At 49.1% G+C, this 21,841-nt stretch overlaps 1 protein-coding gene and 1 long non-coding RNA gene across 2 annotated transcripts in view; one reads left to right on the top strand and one right to left on the bottom strand.

Annotated features, from left to right (window-relative positions):
• The window catches only part of LOC142774702 (uncharacterized), a 341,818-nt gene that overhangs the window by 81,737 nt on the left and 238,240 nt on the right, over positions 1–21,841 (top strand). The gene's annotated exons all lie outside the window — the stretch shown is intronic.
• Positions 9,405–11,805, bottom strand: LOC142774848 (uncharacterized). Its single transcript, XM_075875990.1, has 2 exons — positions 10,566–11,805; positions 9,405–9,858 (listed from the first exon to the last, which is right to left on the bottom strand). Exons 1-2 carry the CDS (start codon positions 11,780–11,782, stop codon positions 9,405–9,407), a joined length of 1,671 nt encoding a protein of 556 aa, XP_075732105.1. The 5' UTR covers positions 11,783–11,805.

Consider the following 21,841-nt stretch of genomic DNA (forward strand, 5'->3'; position numbering starts at 1 on the left):
TGGCGGGGCCCGCCCGTAACACGGTAAACGGAACATCGAGTACGGGTCCAAACACGCCGCCAAATCGCGGAATCTCCGGGGGCGGAATGCTGAGCGGGTCCAGATGCCTCGACTTTCTTCGCGTGGCGCTTGTGCGAGGGAGGCGGTGGAATGGTCCCCCGCTCTACTTCGGGCCCCGTTACGACGATGTAGGCCATATTCGGGAGGGCTCTGGGACGTCTCCTCCGGTAGTTTATGGACGTCCTGTACAGCTCGCGTTTATTCTAAACGTTGGTGGCCAAATTTTACGAGTTTTTTTTTTTTTTTATTCTCGCTCTGTCATCGTCCGGTCTGGAAAGAGTAAAATTTGATCAGGTCGCGTTTCCCGCTGGACGCAACTGACGCGGTGACGGAAAAGCGACAGACGAAGACGCGAACCGCGATTCATGAAACGTTTTAATATACAATTTTCTTCCGCAATCGAGGTAATTTTGAAGCGCCACAGCACTGGTCTAGTGGCTAAGGTACTCGGCTGCTGATCCGCAGGTCGCGGGATCGAATGCCGGCTGCGGCGGCGGCATTACAGACGAGGCGGAAACGCTGCAGGCCCGTGTGCTCAAATTTGGGTGCACATTAAAGAACCCCAGGTGGTCTCTTATAACGGCGTCTCTCATAATCGTATGGTGGTTTTGGGACGTTAAACCCCACATATCAATCAATCGGGTAATTTTGAACTACGCCAGCAGTCAACTCGATAGGGCGATGTTGTGGGCCATTTGGTGTAAGTTATTGTTGAACTATACGAGTGGAACGGCAGAAGGAACGAAAGGCAAAGGAATTGTTTTGACGCTCAACTTACAGCTGTCCTAGGAGCTCATCTCCTGCATGGTCACTTTTGTTTCTACAGTTTTTTCAAGCCATGTATCTACAACATATCGTCTGTGCATTGGAACATTTGGTTGCGGCATAACAATTATGTTTTTTTTGGCTACTGAGTTCAAATTACTAAGTAAACTACATGCATATTCGCCAAAAAAAATTTGTTTTGCAGATATGCGCAATGTGGAGGGAGTGTGTGATTGAAGTGATGAGAGAATTATCGCCGCAGGCTGTTGTAGCAAGTTATTGCAGGTGTCTTCTCGGCACGAATATACGCTCGGGGCGCAGTTTTTGCCCTTTAGGAACGGTACGAAAGATATCGTTATTATTATCAAACCGAATTGATCATTTGTAAGTGTTGTAAGTTGGCTTGTTCTTGTTAACAATTTGTTTGTATAACGTAATCAGTGCCGTCTTCTTGTCTTGCTCTTTGTCTTTATTTTGATTGCCCACGTACCCCTGATGCAATGTCCTATTGGGACCGTAGCTGTATCAATAAATAAACAAATAACTAAACATGAGAAAAGAGAGGGAGAGAGAAAGGCAACCCGGGGGGAGCGTTCTTTCTTTTCAGTTTCAAGCTCCATCCTCGCCCGTCGGGATGAGTCATCGGCCGGTCAGTGGCGCTTTGAAGAAACTATAAGCAAATGCCGCAAGACATGAAACCGAGTGCACGACCCAGCCAGCAACGTCCCTGGGTTCGGCGAAAAAAGGGGTTCGTTTCTGTACGCGGCTCTCCCCTATAACCCAACCCCGCGTCCTGCCTGGCCAGTCAGCAACGAATGACACAAGCACGTTGCCAGCGGTTTGTTGTAGCGCAGAGGAGGCAGCGGGCTTGGTGAGAGGGGACTGTGCGTGAATTATGGAAGCCACGGGGCCCTGGAGCCGCAAACCGAATTTCAACGTTTTTCTCTGGCTCTTCTTTTTACGTTCGCACTGAATGCCACGCGCTGACGGAGGAAGGTCATTTGTCGTTGAGCAGAACGTGTATTTCGGCACTTCGAGTTCGGTATCACGTTTAGAGACAAGCCACTTGAAGATCGTTGCGACTTTTGTGAAATTCTTTTAGACCATCCCTTAATTATCAATATTGTGATTATTCAAGAGGCATTAGCGTGTCTCATAGTGACTGAAATGTACGCTAGGAGGCGGCTGTAAGCTTGTAGGGAGAAGGAGAACTTGTTGTTGGCCTATGGTTTCAGTTTGAGTTTATTAGTTACATATGCAACAGTTACCCAATACTAGTATAAAGAAAAGGGTGTGTGTGTCTATAGAAAGTTGGTGTGTTTTTTAAAGAATATTTGGCGAAGAAGAGGACAAGGAAGACGATACGGTCGCCTGAATAAATTGAATTTTTCGCATATATAGACGCAGCGTTAGCATGGGCATGTGAAGCATAATTGTTTTGATTGTCTTATGGGACAATGCGCGGAAATCACGCGTGCATGCCTGACTCGGCGTTTCTGTAAAACCAAGCCGATTGCCGAAAGGCGAAATTTTTCATTTTACTTTACAGTAAGTGTCATTAGACGAGGCTGACAGACACGTTTGTTTCTTACTTTCAGTCGTAATTGTCTGTCATCATTGCCAAAGATTTTAAAGGCGTTCTTTTTCTTGCACTATCCTATTATTAGAACGCATTTGCTTGTTCTTTGCTTCTTTTTCATTGCCGCAGACAGAACCGGGCAGTGGCCTAGCCAGACTTAGCTTTAGGTAACATGCCCTAATGTCATTGACAAAATTTTGTCTTTGGGGGGGGGGGGGGTTCAAACCTGTGTTTCATCGCAGTCTGGGTAGAGCAAGAGCGCTGGTAGGGTCCCCTTTTGCACCCCCTCCCCGTTCTCCTCCCAGATCTTTGCTATATCGGGGGTCAAAATTTTCTTCTGAATGCGCAAGTGACCTCACTTCCCACGTGTGACCCGTCCCTCCAGGTGGCTCGCTTATTTTCGCTTGACAACTGATACGTCCGAAGCTCGCAATGCGTACAGATTGCAAGCGTGCAGTGGCAAATACATACGGGCGACGATACAGGGGAGGTCCAGTTTAGGCCGGATGTCTGAATGACATGTAATGATCTCTAAACGATCGGGATTAAGAGGAAAACAAAAATGCTGCAGAAAGAGGGTGGTTCCAAGGGTAGGGTTGCTTGCAATCTCCTTCATCAGAGCGGAGTGGGCAGCTTATAGCGGTAACTTCGACTCGCTTGGAAGGGCCAGAAAGGAGCGGTCCAGCGTAAAAGGGGGGACCCCAAAGGGGTGGGTGAGAACAGCGGATGCTGAAAAAGGGACACGCTTGGGAAAGTACGAGGGGCACCGGGGCGATTGCTGCTGGAGATAAAGGGAAAAAAAGGAAAGATGTAATCTACTGTGCGGAGCTGACGTCATTCATTACAGCAGTCTGGAAAGCGTGAAAAGGGCTGGCTGAGCTCACTGATGTAGACGGGTGTATAGTCCCACGTGATAATGGCATGCTTTCGGAGTGCATTTCGGGAACGGAGGCTGGCACCGAGTGGCTATATCAAATTTGTGGACTACCTCTCTCTTTCTCTTTCTTCGTGTGTGTGTGTGTATCTTCTGTCGTATCTTTTCCTAATTTATTTGCAGAATTTTAGGGTGTGGGCGTAATTTTGACGTCCACGCATTCAAAAGAAAAATCGCGAAAATAAAAAGTGAAATTTCAAATGATGATTTGTTCAGTGAGGCATATGCTGTACCACATCTGAACAATACTAGGTTTAGCCAAGCCACTCTCTGTCATTTTGACAACGAAACTTGACTATTACTCGTACTACTATTAGGGAACATACTTAACAACAGTCGACCGAAAACGGACGAATAAGCAGACAAAAAAGAAGAAAGCTCTCTCTGCGCATTACTTCGTCATCATTTTCAGTGCCCTGTTTCTACATAAAGTAGCAATCAACAATTTCGAATTTGTGGAACTTTTTCTTCTTAGGCGTATTGTGGAAGTCTCAAGGTACGTTGACGTAATAAAGCAGACAAGCCAGATTGGCACCATCCTGGACACTTCGTCCGTCTGCTTCATTTTTCAGCACTCGATCGGTGAAATTGCTATGTAAGGCGTATTGGGGGGGGGGGGGGGGGCAACGCGTCACGGGCTAAACGTCGGCTTCTCCGAAACACGACGGAGCCCGCGGGAAATGCCGATGCACTCCCTATGCGAAGCAATGCGGTTGCGAGAGCGACAGAGCTGCCCCGGCGCCACTTTAATTAGAAGCCTCGTTCTCCTTCGTAAAGGCTCGGCAAGCGATTGCCGTTTCGCCGCAAACAGGCTGCGCTAGCGAACGAGCCTTATTCGCGTTCTCGGGTGTCCTCGTCTCCTTCGTCAATCTCGCATGTTTCGTGAAAACGCGAGAGATGCCAGTCGACGGGGGAAAATAAGGGATCTAGGAAGGGAGACGGGGAGCGATGGAGAGTGGTACTGGGGAGATGTATAGGGAAGTGGGGCTGAGGGGGATTTCGCCGCTAGCGAGAGAGAAGCGGCGGCGTTACAAGACTCAGCAGCCGGCGCTGCATCTTGTCATTACGGATCGAGCTTTTCGAGCCGCCACATTCTTCGCGTATGAGGAGGATGCGCGAAAAAGGTAGCTGCGCAAAGGCCACATAAGACGCTGCTGGGAGAAAGAAAAGGGGGGAAAAAAGGAACTCAAAGTGGCGAATGCAGAAGTGATGCGAAGGAAGAAGCATAGGGGAGGGGGTTAGAGAAGGCTCTTCAGAGAGAAGAGGGGTCTAGAAGTGGTGGGGACGGCGACTAGGCGAGCCTAGAGCTCTTTGTGATTGGCTGTTATTGGACGCGCGGAGATCCAATTACAAGGGAAGAAACGGGAGGAAAAGGATGAAGGGAGAGCAAAAAAAAAACGGGATTCTACGAGACGTTCTTGCTAAGAACGAAGGAGAGTGGGGTGAAGTGGTATAGCTCGTCCGATGGACGTGTATGTAGCGGGCAGTGCCGTTGGAGCCGTCAAAGTTTCTCCTTGTCGGCGCGATAGGGGCCGGACGGACGGGCCTGTAGCCGATCCGAGAGACAAGTCAAGCCGAGGCCCCCGCCACCACCACTACTTCCACGCTTGCTTCTCTTACTGCCGACCGCCATCTGGCCTTTCTTTTGCCCTCCCCCTTCGCGGGAAAGACTTATCCAAGCACTATGGCTCCGGACGGAAACATAAGGAAAATAACTCTCCCGTCGAAACGATGCGGCCGGCGCTCGCTCTCTCTCGCCCTTTCTCGTCCACTCTCGCGAGAGCGCGCGCGCGGTGTTGGCACGCGCACTTGCGAACCGTTGCTCTCGGTCTCGTCAGAACGAGATCGAACGAGAGTGCGAGAGAGTTGGCGAATAAGGGGGTGGCCGGGAGAAATAAGCCGCGATGCGTTTGTATAGTATATGCTGGCTAGGAGAAAGAAGAAACTGATAAGAAGCGAAGGAATAGAAAAAAAATGTGAAAGGCAGAAAAAAAAAACCTTCCTAGCGAGAACGGTGGTACAGTTTCTTCGCAACGTGGTAAAACACGCAGTTGCTGCCTCGGGATCACAGGCATCATCCTCCGGTGACACATTGATTCATCCGCATGTCAGTCTGCAAGCGACCAGCAGCGTGCCAGCCGCCGCTGTTGCTCTCGCATCTTCGCGCTGCCTCTGTTGCCGGGATTATTAATATTACAATTGGGACGGGGTCACCCGATCGCGTGTTTTGAGATATGCCATCCCTGCGGTGACGCGGATCCTCGCTCCTTTTTTCTTGTTTCCTTTCACGTGCATGGGTAGTGAATCGCCTCGCTCTTTTGTTTTAGCCTTTTTTTTTTGTTGCCTTTGTTGCCTTTCTCTTTTACACACACTGAGTTTCATTGTGTGCCCATCGTATTGCTTTTCGTTTTTAGTTCTTCTTTTGGTCTTTGGTGTCCCGCAATGGCGAAGGTTGGCTACTTGTAAACACCTGCCATTGTTTTTATTGGGCTATATAACTACTGTGTAGAAAATATGACGGGAAACTACAACGAGTTGAAGATGTGCATCTTTGTGTACACTGCCACCAACTTCAGTGACGAGGTTGCATTGGTCAACGTGAGTTATCGGAAATCATTTTTGAGTTGCGTTACCCTTTTCTGTTTGAACGACAGAGCTATGTTACTAGAGTAGTTTTACCTGTTGTTAATTCACAAGTATAGAACACACCTCCCTCAGATATCTGCCAAATATCAGGTATATGAGCGTTTACATATTAAATACATTTTAATTACGAATAAAAAGCAAGAAAACAAAGTGCATAATTGAGTAACTGTTATCATTGTGCGATTTCACAATCAGTCCAGACAGCTGCGTTAATAACATGGCCAAGGTAATTTCGAACAGTGATACCAGAGTATACAGCCTAATTACATGTCTCTTTTTTGTTTACTGCATCCTAAATTAAAAAGAGAAAAAACATTTAGCATCGCGTAAAGCTCGGACGTGGAAATTTGAAGTCGGATGCGATGTTTGAGGACATTAAAAAAAAAAATGAAGTATTAATCGCGCTTATTCAAGGACGCATAAATGACTGAACAAGAAGAAAAAAGAAACTTCGGTTAACCATTAGTTCACCATTCTCGCGGTGTTCCTCGGAAGGAAACGGGACGAAGTCGGAGCCACTGGCTCGCGCGTCTTCGCAACCGGCTTCGTTCTCCGCCGAAGGAAGCTACTCACTTCCGCGGAAGCAGAGACGGACCGCCACGCTGCCCGTCTTGGTTAGGTGGGCGTTTACGGCGCGTCGGCGAGGCCCTTTTACGAGCGCGCTACCCGTCGCACTTAGCGCTCACTTAGCGCACTGCTTCGTACTCGTCCCTCTCTCTCTCTCTCTCTCTCTCTCTCTCTCTCTCTCTCTCTCTCTCACTGTCAGGCCGAAATCTTGCGTCAGGCCGACGCTGGCTAAGTAGGCCGCTCCGGCCCGTCGGCTCAAACGACATTGCGCTTATATATACTACGATCGCCCGTCCTCCTCTCCCGTGTCCAACTCCTTTCGCTCGACTTGGCACACTCGCCTGCGCGGAGAGGGGGGCATTGCGCGTTGCCTGAGAGTGAACCACCTCTGTCTTCTTTCTTTTTTGCACCACCTATCCCGAGCCTGTCGACATTTTTCGTCCAATGGCGAGACGGCAGCCCCCCCCCCCCCTCTTTACTCTTGTTTTGCGACCGAATTGGCCCAGCCCTGTAATCGGAAAGAATTACGTGAGTCCCTCTCTCTTTCTTAGGGTACGTGTACGAATTACAGACTCCGCGACCCAACCGCAAGGCGACGCCACCGTGGGAACTCTAAACGGCGCGCGATTTTGCTCGCTGTATAAAAAAGGCGCCGTCGTCTCGTATCATCTTCGTTGGCTAACGCAGGACAGTGTGCCAATATTTTTATTACAAGAGCATTTCCACTTCCACTTGAAATCTGACCGTAGGTGGTCTCCGAACGACCATTGCTTGCGTTTAGCGTAAAAGTACGGAGACAATCTCGGATGAAATGCGCCTTAAATAGAAGACACACCTAGAACTTGCAAATTCGATGGCGCCACGGAATACGGAAGGCTACGAAACCTTGTACGCGACATAGTCATGTGACCGCCTTGTCATAGAAACAATCGTGAGGGCGCAACTAAACACAACACGCAAGAAGGAACTGACGAGAGTAGACTCCAAGGATCCGCAATAATCAAGTGACATTCATCGCATATCACGCGTGATAACCACCAGTGAGCGCAGAAACTGTTCATGTAACTCACATGGCGCCTCATTCATTCGCCTAAAACGACGCACAGGCGAAAGCTATGTTCTTTTTCTTCAGCTCGGTGCAGTGATTTTCCTCGTCTCCCTCCGAAAGGGCGGCTATGCACAGCCTCAAAGATCGGAGGCACTGCAAGCTTGTTGCGCCTCTAGTTTTTCATTGCCTCCGTGATCGGTTCACTTTTGACCAAGTGACGTCATGTCATTACGTCACCATGTGACATCACAGTAATGTGACAACGCCATGACGACGTAACAAATTTTGGCTATCTAAAGTCATGACGTTATCACGTCATTTCTCGCATTAATCGTGTTGAAGCCGACGCCGCTGAACGCCGACGGCCAACTCCCGTAGTTGATGAGGCATCTAACGCTTTCGCCTTAATTACTCTACTAATCGAATATGCGTTATTAAACATAATTTATTGTTCCCGAGGGTACTTTAAGTTGAAACCCCTTCCCCCGAGGGTGGTACGCCGGAGTCCACGCAGGCAGTCGTAACACGTCAGTCATCGTGCCACCGGAGCTTGCCGTGCAAGAAACTCCGGGCCACGGTTAGCCTCTCGAAGCTCTCGCCGCAGGCGCCCTCGCTGTCCTCGTGCTCCAGGTTGAACGCCGCCAGGCAGAAAGACCAGTGCGGCTGGGCCGACAGGGACAGCGCCAGCTTGGCCGTGCGCAGCTTCTGGGCCAGTGTCTCCGAGTCGTCGAAGGCGTCCAGCACCAGCTCCTGCTTGCGATGGACCAGCGTGCCTTCGCCCGATATCTTGACGCCGCCGCTTGTGCCGTTGCAAACGTCGGCGTAAGGAACGGCCGTTGCGCCGACGCAACTGGCCTTGAGCTCTGTGCCGTCGGCGGCCGCTTTGGTCAGCGAGTACCGGTGGCCGCTGAGCGAGACCGAGACGCAGATGTCGGTGGCGAGCCGGCGCGTCCGAATGTGCAACGCCGTGTCGATGGCCGCCACGCCGTCCTGCGTGGACGCGCGGTTGCGTTGGGCCAGGTTTTAGACCGAATAACTCAAAATTCCTTGCGAGTTAAGTGTTGTATCTAAACCTCCCATGCATTTTAGTTAGGCACACTTCACTAGCTTGGACAAGGATGTATTCTGAACTACGACCGGCTGGGGACACAAGCCGGTAGAGCCTTGCACGTGAGGCTTTACCAGTCTATGACCTGAACCCCTTAACTCCTTTTACCTCAATATCTTCGAAACCCGGTGCTCATGCGATTTTCTGTTTCCGTATAGGGTTCAAATGAATATCCTTCGCAACATAATTCCGTATCACAATGCGCACATGACAATACTTCAGCTAACGCGGGCACGTTAAGTGCGCAGCGCCGAGGGCTCCGCAAAAGTCGAGAGTACCCCCCCCCCCCTCTTTTTGGACAAGATGACGTTTCGAATTTTTCCTACTCGTCAACCTACAGACCAAACTAAAATAATCACTTCGGCGTGCACTGCCTCATCTTTTTTTTTCTCATCTCTTTGTTTTTAAAGTGCTGACAACGCCTGAATCTTAGTTTTAAATACTACTAACCGGGTGTTGCTAACAGCTCAGCAACTGTTATAGTTCATTATTTGACATTCTGTATGGCCGCGTGTAGTCACTTCTTGCTTATCTTTATAGGTGAAGCCCGAGTAAGGAGACCTCAGATCTCCGATGAAAAACCGCGTTTATCAATAAAATATTTGCATGACCCCCCAGATCTCCCGTTGTGGCCGGGGCCGTCCGATTTGCGAGGACGGTACTAGTTAGCTGCGGAATACGTATACGCAGTATGCGATCATATTAACCGGCTCAACCTATTCACCTGCATCGTCTGGTCGCTGTCCACTGCCTGCTGGAACCTCGGTGACGGGAACCTGACCGCGCACGGCGACTCGGCGCTGTCGTTCTGCCGCGGAAGCTCAACGTGTCCTTGGTAGACGAGCACGTGGACGTGATCCAGTATGGCGGCGTGCGAGTTCGAGAACTCGATCCCGCGCGCGCTCGTCGCGGGATCGACGCGGAAACCGAACACCAGCGCCGCCCGGTGGTCGTTGGGAAGTTTCTTGGTGGTCCGGTTTAACGACGCGACGAACGAGACGTACGCCTCGTTGTCCCCGACGTGGCGCTCCCAGCGGGCGTCGAGCATGCCGAAGGCGCCGATCTTCTTCTCGTCGACCGCCCTTCGCACGAACGACTCGAGGTCTTGCTCGTCGACGGGCAGCAGGGAATCGGAGAATGAGTAGCCGAATCTGGCGAACAAAAGCGAGCGGAACGAAGTGCCTTTTCGTCAAGGTTATCTCTTCGTATACGTCTGTTTAGTGTTAGTCTTGTTCTTTCGTAAACACGTCTTGCGAGAGCGTTGCAGTGTCCAACGAGGGTGGATTGCTACAACCGTCATAATAAAATTAATCATTCAAATTGTGCCTGGTATAAAGATACGAATTCTGTGTACGATGGGTAATGGAGACGTTAAGCAGTGCAGGAAAAAAATAACTGCAATCCTTAATTGAAGCTCATGCGATGACAGGTCGTGCAGACGTTGAACTAATTTCTGGAGTAGCATACGTCGAAGGGAACTGAAATAGGTGTTCGAAAAGCAAGGCAATCAGCCTAACTCAACAATCCGTTGCCGAAATTTGTCAGAATTGCTAATCGTCCGTTTCTGACAGCTGCAAGATCCCTACAACGAGGTAGATCCTGTAACCTGTGGTTGAAATCTGCGCCTACCCTTCACAAACATTACGAGCGGAGCCCTCATAAACATCTTGACTCAATCATATGACTACGTTTAGGGACCACCTAGTTACATTTTTTAAAGGAACGTAATTACGTGAGCATCTAACTTAAGGTTACGATCCGCTCTGCGTGAAGTTTAGTGCAGCAGCTTCTGTGCAGCAGAGATGTGCGCGTCTAAGAAACGAGTAAAACGAGAAGAACACTGGTGAATGCTGCTAACCTGGTGTGGACGGCAGTCGCGGCGCGAGTCCACAGAGCGCGCAAGTTCTCAGATGCCCCTGCCTGGAACTCTGGGCCGAGCGAGGACACGTGCGCGTACAGGACGACGTCACAGAGACCGTCCGGCGGCAGCGACTCCGGGGCAATGACGCTGCGACGCTCCCCTAGCACGCACACCAGGAGCTGCGGTCCGTACCCGTGCCACGAGCGGTGACCCCGGTAGATGGCCGTGCCCAGCAGGTCGTCTCCGCCGCGAATTCGCGCGTCCTTGGGATCACGGCCGTACGCCGCGTTGAATATGGCGGCACCGATCATTACGATGACGGCGACGATGACGGCAAACGCGACGAGCTCGATGATCCTGCCGGTCCCGGGAGTGCTGACCTCGCGAGTCGCCATGCGCAGCACGACCCTTCTGCCAGCTTTTGAACTCTCGTCCGCCTTGGTGTTGGGTTCGATTTTAGACCGTTCCGTAACAGGCCCAGTGCTGGGCTCAATTGTGACATGCTCGACGCTACGCGTAGCCCCGACCTTCGATCCAGAGCGATCTGTATCGATCTTCGATCCAGAGCGCTCGGTATCGACCTCGGATCTTGTGCGCTTGGCGTTCGCCTTGGCGCGATTGGCACCTGCATGGGCGCTGGTATGGCCGATGGACTTCGCCGCTGCGCTTTCGGCGCTGGACATCCTGCTGAGTTGCTTGTCGCCGACCACGGACGACGCGTGCTCGGGGCTCAGCGCATTACTGCCGTGCTCGGTGCTGGCGTGGGTGGTAGGCTTAGCGCCTTCGGCGCTCGACTTCCTGCTCGGCCGCCTTTCGCCGGCCACGGGTGGTGCGTGCTCCAGGCCCAACGCTTTGTGCTTGGCGTCCTTCTCGGACACCGCGTGCTCGGAGCTCGGCTTCCTTTCGACGCTGCTGACGTGCGTCTCAGTTGCAGCAGGCTCGTTGCCTTTCTCCGCAGTGCCATGGTCTGTTCCAGCGCCTTCCTTTGTTGGTTCCTTAGTGGCGTGCTCGGCTGTGTCTCCTTCGACGGTGGCGTCGACGGTGTGGGGCACCTGTGAAGTGGTTTTTGCTGATTCCTCACTCATGGCTGCGTTAAGACGCGAAAGACTCGTCGAGATGAGGGAAACGAATGCCGACGGTAGTCGCGCGCAGATCAGGGCGTGGCACGCGTGCTGGCTCGAAACATGATGGTGATATCCTCTTCCCGATGCCATTCACCCACACAGGGGAGCGGGTGAAGAAATTGACGGAAGGATGTTTAACTCTTTCAGGTCCGAAGATCGTACTTACAACCACCCATTATGAAGAACAATGCTGGCTGTTCTTCAGCTAGAACTGGTACTTAGCATCTTTTCTAGAGATGCTGTCTGGTACACATAGTAAAGTGAGGTCATTTGTGAATAAGAAACTACAGAAGCGGTCGCACTGTTTCTACAATTCGTTTGGGTTCGTTTTTTTTTTCCATTAACCACATGTCACATAGCCACTCTGGGATATCGACCAAGAATTCTTAATTTGAAAGTAGGAAGGCGATTTGAAGAATAATGAAGAATAAAAATGAAATCAATATAGAAATAAAAGTGGAATAATAGGTAATAATACATAAAATGCCGCAATTACTGTTTAGTTGCACTAACAGTCTGGACTGCCGCATTAACCCGATCAAAACAATGTCGAATAGATTTGTTAGATTTTGACGCATGAAAAAAAAAAAAGGAAACTTCGTATTTCACCATGCACAGGTATAGGGCATTTAGCTTAGCTCTAACGCAATGCCAGTAAAAAGCTGGTTTCCCAGAAAATCCGGGCGTCGTTAGTTGTGAGCGAAAAATCATCATCCAATGCGCGACTGAACAATCGAGAACGGTGGAAATAAAATTATAAAAAAAATCCTGGGTCAGAGTGGGGTGCTAATTAAGACTAATTGGGTTTCAGTGCCAGTAAAAAAAAAACCTGGTTTCCCAGAAAATCCAGGCGTCGTCAGTTGTGAGTAAAAAATCATCATCCAATGCGTGACCAAACAATCGAGAACGGTGGAAATAAATTTATAAAAAAAATCCTAGGTCAGAGTGGGGTGCTAATTAAGACTAATTGTGTTTGAGTGGGGATCGAACCAGGATGGTTTGCATGGCAAGTGGGTATTCTAACACACGGCAAGTTAGTATTCTAACCATTGAAAATAACTTCCTCTGCTTGGAAATACAGTGAAAATAGTTTTCATGATATACAAACGCACGCGTCCTGTATACATAATACGCTTCACAATGCAACGTGAAAAATTGCAGTAGCAATGCGTGGTAAAAGCGCCAATTGCCAGCCAGCGTCAGAACATGTGATTATCCTAATAAGACGGTCACCCACTAAGAAATGCACAAGTGCTACTGTGCCTATTCCCCAAATGGCACGTAGTGGGTGCATAGCAAGTTTGAAAAGGTATCATGCACTAAGTGTATAGAAGTACGCACTAGGAACAGGATATCACTATCACGTTCAACTCCCAAAGCTTTATGGTCCCCTAAGTTTTTTTGTATCGAAAACTAATCTGGCTATTGGGTAAAATGCTATTCCACAGAAATACATTGATGTCTGCTTAAAATGCGGGCCTACTAACTGACAAATATTAAATGTTTACTAAAAAAGTTCGTTCAAATAGCGGGCACTCTTCCCCGCTAGCAGCTGGGATTCTTGCGACACCTTGCGGGTGAGGTGTTAACCACGCGCTTTCCCTATACGTGGCCTCAGAGATTGACTTCGGCGGCGTGCCAAAAAACGGAGTTAACCAGCCAAATATACCATGGGCTCACGAATGGCAACATCTATATTTCGGACCGTCTCCAGATCTTTTTTTTTTCTTTTCGTGGACTGGCCGCAGCTGTGAAGTGGCGCACTGATAACCGGACCATTTCTATCTTCCTGGAAGAAAAGATTACGAGATAATCCTTTCCCAGAACCGATCATATCGGGTCTGACGTAGGAATGAAAAATCGCTGTGTCAAACATGCGTGAAGGAAGAACCAAGCGTATGCTTCTCGCGTTTCACAACATTACACCGGCAGACGAACACGAGGCTTCGTAAATTGGTCATCTCTTCATTTTGTTTCGTTCTTTGCAGTATAGGTGGCACTTCTTGCTGGCAACGTTGAGTGATTCCCCGTAAAGCTGCCAATTCCTGGATGTCTACGCGTGGTCGCGAAACTTGATACGAAAAAAAAAAGATTATAAAGGAGTGCAAAATCACCAAAGCGAAAGTTCTGGGCACCTCTAAGAGTGGGCGCTTCAGCGTTTACACTCTGACGGATGACTTAGAATAATGACTCTTGTCCACGCGCCGAAACTCGACACCCATAGGCGACGCGGAAGCGTATCGACTGGTGAATGCTCGCCGTATTAGTCGTCTCCTTCCCTCACACGTCTTTGTATAGTTCCTTTTTTTTTTTGTTTTCTTCACTGTCCACGTCATCACCGTCGCCAGAGCCACTCTCTCATCAGTTCTGTCCGCACTTTTCTCGGAGCTGTCCTCACTCTGTCTCGCATTGCGAGATGTCTCCGATTGTGCGCTGTCGTCGTGACGGCTTAGCTGTTGTTCCTTACTTTTGGGGTGTGAACGTGTAATTCAAAGCTGCATGCGGCGGTCAGTGGTGGTCACGCGACATGCCTTCTCTGGGAAGTCACTCTGACAGGCATCGCGTGTAGTGTTAGGCTACAGGCTCACGTAATGTATTAAAAAAAGGGGGGGAAATCGACGGCGTCAGAGGTCGTATTATCTTTTGGAAGGCGCAGTGTCACATGTGTGAGACGTTGCTTTTCGCTTATAGGAAAAAGAAGAAAGGCGAGGACAGGAATGACGTCACGCCCATACGGCACGCGACATGAAGTCAGATCATTCCAGGTAATTTGAGCATCCTTGTTCATTTTGAAACGTGATATTCCAAACGCGAAAAATACAGAATGGGTAAGAATAGCGTTCCTAGAATGTTAGTAAAGTTTATTTTCGTCATCGCTGTTGTCACCATTCAATGGCACTCGTACAACTTCTCTGCATTTGACGCCTGTCGCAGGACCGTACTATTACTTATTGTGCATAAACTTGGTACACTTTCGTGTTTTTAAAGTTTTCCCACCGGTATTTTGATAACTAGTTCATCGAAACTCATTAAGGTGTAACAGCAGATTACAGTTTCCTGCACGACGCATTGAACGTGCATGCACATTAAAAGTGATCCCGAAATAAGAATAGTAAAGGTATCCCCATCAGGTTAATGTATTGTACTCTGCTGTAAGTAAAGCCTACGAAGTTTTTTTCGATCTTCTGTGAAGGCGCGCAGCCCAACTTCGTTGCCGTGTTGAACAAACGCAGCCAGAACAAAACTCCCATGTTGCGTATTACGACGAACGCGACGAATAAGATGAGCACAGAAGCGAAACAGATTCGGCACAGTGGGAAAGCGGATCCCGAATTCGCTTCGCGAGGCGACGTCTGTCGCGTGCCGGCTGGCTCTTTTGAGTTTTATTTATTTATTATGTTCTTGTTGTCTACACGTTCCGCCACACGTTGAGCCGAGCATGCAAGTGGTAGAGAACCAGAATAGCACAAAGGGAGGTGACACGGGTCTTCAACCTTTCTTCGGTCCACCGTTCCGGAAGTGGGAAGGTCTGTTTCCGCGTCCCTCTTCCACCTCCCCGCGATTCCTTGCTGCCTTTTCTTCATAACCGTGACAAAACATTCGCTTTCACCGTCGACGCGCCGCCGACCGCCGTTGTTGACTTTAGCCCCCCGCCACCGTCCGTGCCGACTTCGACGCTTTCTATTTCCGAAACCTGCCTTCTTTGGGGAAGCAGGGTGGCGGGCAGGAGGAAGTGAATGAACTTCCGGGTGGCGGCACGTGTCGCGCGTACACTATATGCACCTCCGAAGAAGTCCCGACTCCCGGCCTTTTTTAAAGCTATTTTTTAATGTAAAATCTCACGCGCTTCTCAGCACAAGCCGAGGGATGGCCGGCCGCTGTGGAACAGCGACTAATCTTAGCTGCGAACAAATGGTTGAAAAATACGAATGAGCGACAGAGAGGGAGAGAAAGAGGAGGAAGGTGGTGAAGATGGAGGGGGAGAGATGTTTCAAAGCGGCCACGGCAAGGTGCGCGTACTACTTTTTGATAGTATACCGCAGGCTAAAGACAGGAACAACACAAAAAGGCACAATCGACAGCTCACATGCATGCCTGTTTCTGTTGTTCCTTTCTTTAGGCTACGATACTACTAAGTAAGGTTCAATACGAACAACCCCACATCGCCACCATTGCCGACTTCATCACCCCCCCCCCCTCCGAACTGCCAATGTCAGGTATGGTAGGGAATGTGAACATACAAATAGAAAGTGACCGTGTGGAGAGAGGATAGTGAGGGGGGGGGGGTAGGTAAGGTAATTTAATCTTTCTGCTGCCTCTCGACTAAACCGGAAGCGTCGTCTCGGGTTATGTCCGTAACTGCTCTCAAACAAGCAAACATAGCGTACTCACACACGTCAGTGCAAAAGGGAGGGGGGAGATAGATGATCGAAGAGGAAAATAAAACGAAGCGACAACCAGCTCCCTAAAGTCCCCAGCCATCCAGCCGAAGCCGAAGCCTCTGTCACTTGCTAAAAGCGCGTCTTAGTACGACAGTTTCGTGCTTTTATTTTGCTTTCTTTCTTTTTTGTCTGTTTTTTTCCTGTTCACAATGTCTTAACGCATTTGGTAGCTTTCCTTTCACATTTGGAAATTCTCGCTTTTGTGCCATGTAGTTTTTGAGTGATTATTGGTTTAGTTCTTCTCTAAGGAAAAGTTGTTCGGACTAAGGCACCGGCGGGTGGCGCGTAGGGGACAGGGGGAAGTCGGGAGAAGGAGGCGGAAGTTACTTCCGGGTTGGCGCGTGTGCTCGTCGTTCTATATTTACTAGCTACGTTCCCCTCGGAGACGGGGTGGAGGGGAGATGGACATTTGAAGCACGTTTTTGAATTGAAAAAAAAAACTAAGAAAAGAAAAGAAAATGCGGGAACGAAGAGTCGGGAGAGAAGAGACACAATTTTGAAAAAACTGTTTGCGCTCTTTTTTTTTTTTTTTTTTTTGATCAGGATGTCGGTGAAGGGCGAATGCCGTCTGGCGGGGAGTGACAAAAAAAGAACTGGCCTTGCCGGTCGCCTCGAAAATATAAAGGGAAAAAAACTAAGCAAACGAGAATGTGAGGAAAGAGATGAACTGGGTTCGACGGCACCGGAAGTAAGGGAGAGGCACGCGCAGCGAAAGGAAAGTTGCGTCACCTGCCGTCGCTTCCTCGTGCGCCATACGCGTGGCCGGCACGTGCGCTCGACTTGGAAAGGCCCGATTTTGGACTGGTTCCTGCATCTATGCATGTACGCGTAATACGGTAGTTCTTTCGAAACTTGACTGTGACCTTTTTTTTTTTTTCGTATAACCATTTCTACGTTCAGCCTCTCGTCCTGACATAGAACAGAAAGACTGTTGCACATTCACATTGACATTATGATTGACAGGTTCACTGGCTTTTATGCATTTGAACAAGGTCAAATTCACTTTTGCTCAAGTGTTGTTTGTTTGTTTGTTTGTGTGTAGCTGAAGACGGGGATAAGGGGAGGGGGGGGGGAACCAGTGACTTGACTAAAGTAGACTTATGACATAAAATTTTATAGATATTTTTGCATATTCGTGCTGATTGTGTGTAGAAACACAAGTTTATTCAGATTGATTCCTCTAGACATCTGCATAAGCCTTTATGATTAAACAAATGACTAGTCCTGAAAAGGCATCGCCATTATTCTGTGACGTCATCAAGGTAGCACACGGGCTTCGAGGTGACGTTGCAACTTCTCGTGAGAAGGCGCCATCATAAATATATGGTGTTCTTCGCACATAAGCTTCAAGATGAAGCTGTTGCCTAATTTCTACAGAATGAAACTCGTTAGTATTCTAGTATGGACAGATAATATTTCGGAGCAAAGCAAGTCAAATGCCATGACGTCTTTACTTTTTGCTCTTTTTTCGAATGATACTTAAAGTCTATTTATGCATGCCTTACAAGGCATTTCCAAGCAGCGGATGCGATGTCAAGCCTTGCCTCCGGGAGTCACGGGAGGCAGTGCGGGAAATTCAAGTTGGTGGCGCTACCGGTCATTCGCGTTTCCGTCTTTTTTCGGTTTGGCGGGCGAAGCGTTTGCCCTGGACAAGATTACTGTTTGCATCGCTCAACAAAGTGTAGCTTACAGCAGGTAGCTAAAGCTATAATATTCATCTTTAGAGACTCCCCCCTACGATGTTTCTTCACTCGTCTCCCAGCGATACCCTCGAAATAGGTGTTTTTAGCGACTTGTTCCTGCCGCTGCGGTACGCCTGTATTCAAACCCGATTTTCACCGCACCGTTACCTTCTCGAAAGCCAATTAATCGAAGCTCTAATAGCAGCATTTCCGCCGAGCGAATCCCCCTTATGTTTCCGAACGGAGGAAGTACTTCGAACGACATGCTACGCGATATTGTGGGAAAGGGGGGTGGGGGGGGGCAGGAAAATTACAAAAAGGAAGGACCATGAACATGTAGTGGCTTACTGCCTGTCACGCATCCAAGGTCACTCTGCTCCCACGCCGGTGAAGTTTGTGATTATACACGCGGGGCCCAGTATTGAAAACGCGTTTCGATTGCGAGCTCCCCTGTCTGGCAGCATCCCAGTGTTTAAGATATGTAAAGGAAAGCCGTCATTGGTGGAGAGGGCGGACGTGTGTGTGTGTGTGTGTGTGTGTGTGTGTGTGTGTGTGTGTGTGTGTGTGTGTGTGTGTGTGTGTGTGTGTGTGTGTGTGTGTGTGTGTGTGTGTGTGTGTAACTGGAGGGATGGAAAAAGAATACAGAGGGAGGAGGGGGGGGCGCTCAGTAATTTCGATATTCGAAGGACGGCGCTCAATGTGCGTAGCATTCAGCATAGGACAGAAAACGGTTCCAGAAAGCCGTCTATTACATCGGACGACGCAATGAAACGAGACGACGAGGAAGACGAGGCGAACGGACTTGCAGGTACCGTAATATCTCGCGCGTAACAGACGGGCTGGCCACTGAGGCGATGAACGCGAGGATGAAGGAGGGTAAAAACGGACGCAAGCGCTACGACATCTTACCTCCTTCGCGCCGTGGTGTTCAGGTCTTGAGAGTAAGCGAACCTATTTCGTTAGTACTTCGGTCGCAAAGTGGTATGTTTGCTTTCTGTTGTTTTTTTTTTATTTGAAACGGTCAAATGTGTATACGCAAACAATACTTTGTTGGTCGTGTACCCCGCAGTTTTGAATGTTCTGAGCCATTGGTAATTCCGGAGAAGCGTGGGAGGTCTTGTGTGATGTAGTGTTTAGCGCGATCTATTCCTAAGCTACCACAAGAGAGAATTTAAAAAATGGAAATAACAATGGCTTCATGAGAAAGATGGGCACCTCATTACAACGAGAATATTGAAATGATCTGTAATTGCTTGTACTCTCTATATACAAACACACACACAGAGAGAGAGCGTTGAGAGAGAGAGGAGCATATAACGAGAGAGAGAAAAAAAATTAAGATGAAAGAAAACGATCCCCCTCCTCTTTTTTTTTCTTTTGTAGCTCAGTATAGTTTCTAGTAAGCCCTTACTTCGGAGCTATCAGTCGAATACGAGCAAACAACACACAACTTTAAAACATTACCGGCGCTATTTTGTTCCCTTACAGTCATGTTTATGAGCCCGCTACCCACTGATGAGTATTATTGCGTTCGACCCTCTTATAGTAATATAATGGGGGTTCCCGTTACACACGATACTCCGCGGTATCTGACGGGCGAGCGATTACACGTGTGTTTTCGATTTGAACGACGCGAAGGACGGACGCGCCGGTCTCTCGATATGCGTTTCACCCTGGAAGCTTTTCGACCTTTCGGCGTTCGATAGGAGGCCATTGTTTTTTCGAACCGGCCCGACGGCTGCCAACGCTTCGGTCACGATCCGCCCGGAGGTTGTGTGTGGCTACTCGAGCCGGCTCCTCGGCGATGACGGCACTTACAGTGTGCAATTATATTTTCCGAACACACGTGTTTATATGCTCGTTTTTGTTGAACGTGTTGAGCCCCTTGTGCGAACGGCGGGAAATAATATGAAACGAGAAAGATCCCGAGGAAAGAATGGAAGACCTCCCTGCGAGGATTCGAGTTTCGCGTATAGGAAGGTCGACAAGGTGTTTCGGCTTTCACCTGAACAAAGCGGAGTGGTGTGTGTGTGTGTGTGTGTGTGTGTGTGTGTGTGTGTGTGTGTGTGTGTGTGTGTGTGTGTGTGTGTGTGTGTGTGTGTGTGTGTGTGTGTGTGTGTGTGTGTGTGTGTGTGTGTGTGTGTGTTCGGAAAATAAGAAGGGGGAAGTCAACCAGACAAGCATACAGTTCTCTACCCTACGCTGTGGGTTAGGGACTGGGGCAATAGGTTAAAGAAGTAAGCACTGAAAACTCACACAAGGGCGTACTAAAATTCTGCAATCTGTCACTGAAGAATGCGCACCTATAACAAACGCTTGTTAAGCGCTGTGGCATTTGACTGAACTGAAAGGTCGCAACTTTGGTCACTTCAGTGTGGAAAGAGGACAGCGGCAGTGGAATCTCACTCCACTCGGAATGGCTCTGCCGTTCGTGAATTGGCTGCCGTCTTGTTCCGTTTGGGAACGGTGCGCTGTGACCTGCTGGCCGTGTACATGGCATTACAACAGTCTGGCCTCCGCGTCGACCCTTTGAATTGCATGAAGAACTTAGTTATTTAACCGAATAACGTTGCCAAAGTTTTATAGGTCTACAGTAGAAGGTTTTTGCGACAACACGCATGGGTCATGACGTGGTGTGTTGAACGGCTTACTTGTCTCCCGTGCTCGTGCGAATAAACGGCACGAAAGAAAAGAAACCAACTGTAGTCGGCCGCTGAGTGACTCTATCGAGCGCGCTTACGACACCGAGTCCTCTTCTATTGGTACTGCAATGCTCGGGCGACGCGCCGAATCCCGGAGGGGACTTGACTATAGCTTGTTCTTCCAATGGGCGTCGAATCTCAAGACGGATGTCGAAGGATTGGACGCGAAACAGATTGGTGGGGGGCGGCTCTCGTGCGACTATAGCAGCAGTGAGCCAAGGAAAACTGGGATGCGATATGAAAGAGTGGGAAAGAGGAGAGGGGGGAGCGAGTGCGATTGGTGAGGAGAAGTTGGATGGCGGAGCCGTATAGAAAGTCGCATCAAAAGTCATTTGTCACTCACGACATACCTCGTTCTCCCACATTGCTTGTCCGGACACACTTCGTTCATCTTTGATTACTTTTCCTCTGAGTGCTCCAATTGTTCGCCTTCCTGATTTCCTCGACCTCCGGTCGCACGATCGAATTCTAGCCTCGGAGGACGTGTTTAGATGGCGCAATAATTTAGAGGCACCCTCGGCGCTTAGATTTAGGTGCACTTCAAAGAACTCCAGGGGATCGAAATTTCCGGAGCCCTCCATTACAGCGTAGTCCTCCTACTGTGAATTTATCTGACAGAATCTATTCTATTGCTAACATTCTAAAGACGGTGGCGTAGGCAGGCATTTTTTTTTTATTTGGGGGGGGGGGGGGATATTTTTCATCTAAAGTGGAGGTGGGCAGGCAGATGCAGTTGAGTGTCATTTTGGAGTCTGTAGGCCATGGCAAAAAAAAAGAGGAAAATAAAGTCGAGGCGGGGAGTGGATGGCACCCCCCGATTACGTTACTGATTAAAGGCTAGTTTGAGTTTTGGTTCGCACTATCAGCTGTTTTTTCTTAATTTCCTTACTTGATCGTTGCCATCAACAACTCTGGAGCTTTCATTCAAGCTATAAGAGCTCATTTCTCATCTTGAATGGTCCAACTTCATGCATCCTAATTGTAATCCGACCCCTTATGCTCCCGATTGGGGCATCTAAGGGAATCAAGTGAAAGTTAAAGTTTCTGAACTGATTCAGTCCCATGGTACATCCACGGCTTGTGGATGCGACTTCCAACGGCTTCGGTGTGCCAGTTCTATAGCCACGCACTACGCCGGATGAGACGAAAGGTTTACGGGGCCGGGGAGCTGAACATGTTGGGCAGGCTGCGTAACCAGGGCTGAAGGAATCGAGGAAAGGGTAAGGAGAACGAGGGTTGCAACTCGAGTGGAATCGTTTTACGACGTGTCAATGCCGCCGTCGCTGTCGTCGCGCGACATGCAACTCGTTCTCGAGGGCGCGT

The sequence above is a fragment of the Rhipicephalus microplus genome, chromosome 10 (genome assembly GCF_043290135.1).
Source record: "Rhipicephalus microplus isolate Deutch F79 chromosome 10, USDA_Rmic, whole genome shotgun sequence".
Classification (NCBI taxonomy): domain Eukaryota; kingdom Metazoa; phylum Arthropoda; class Arachnida; order Ixodida; family Ixodidae; genus Rhipicephalus; species Rhipicephalus microplus.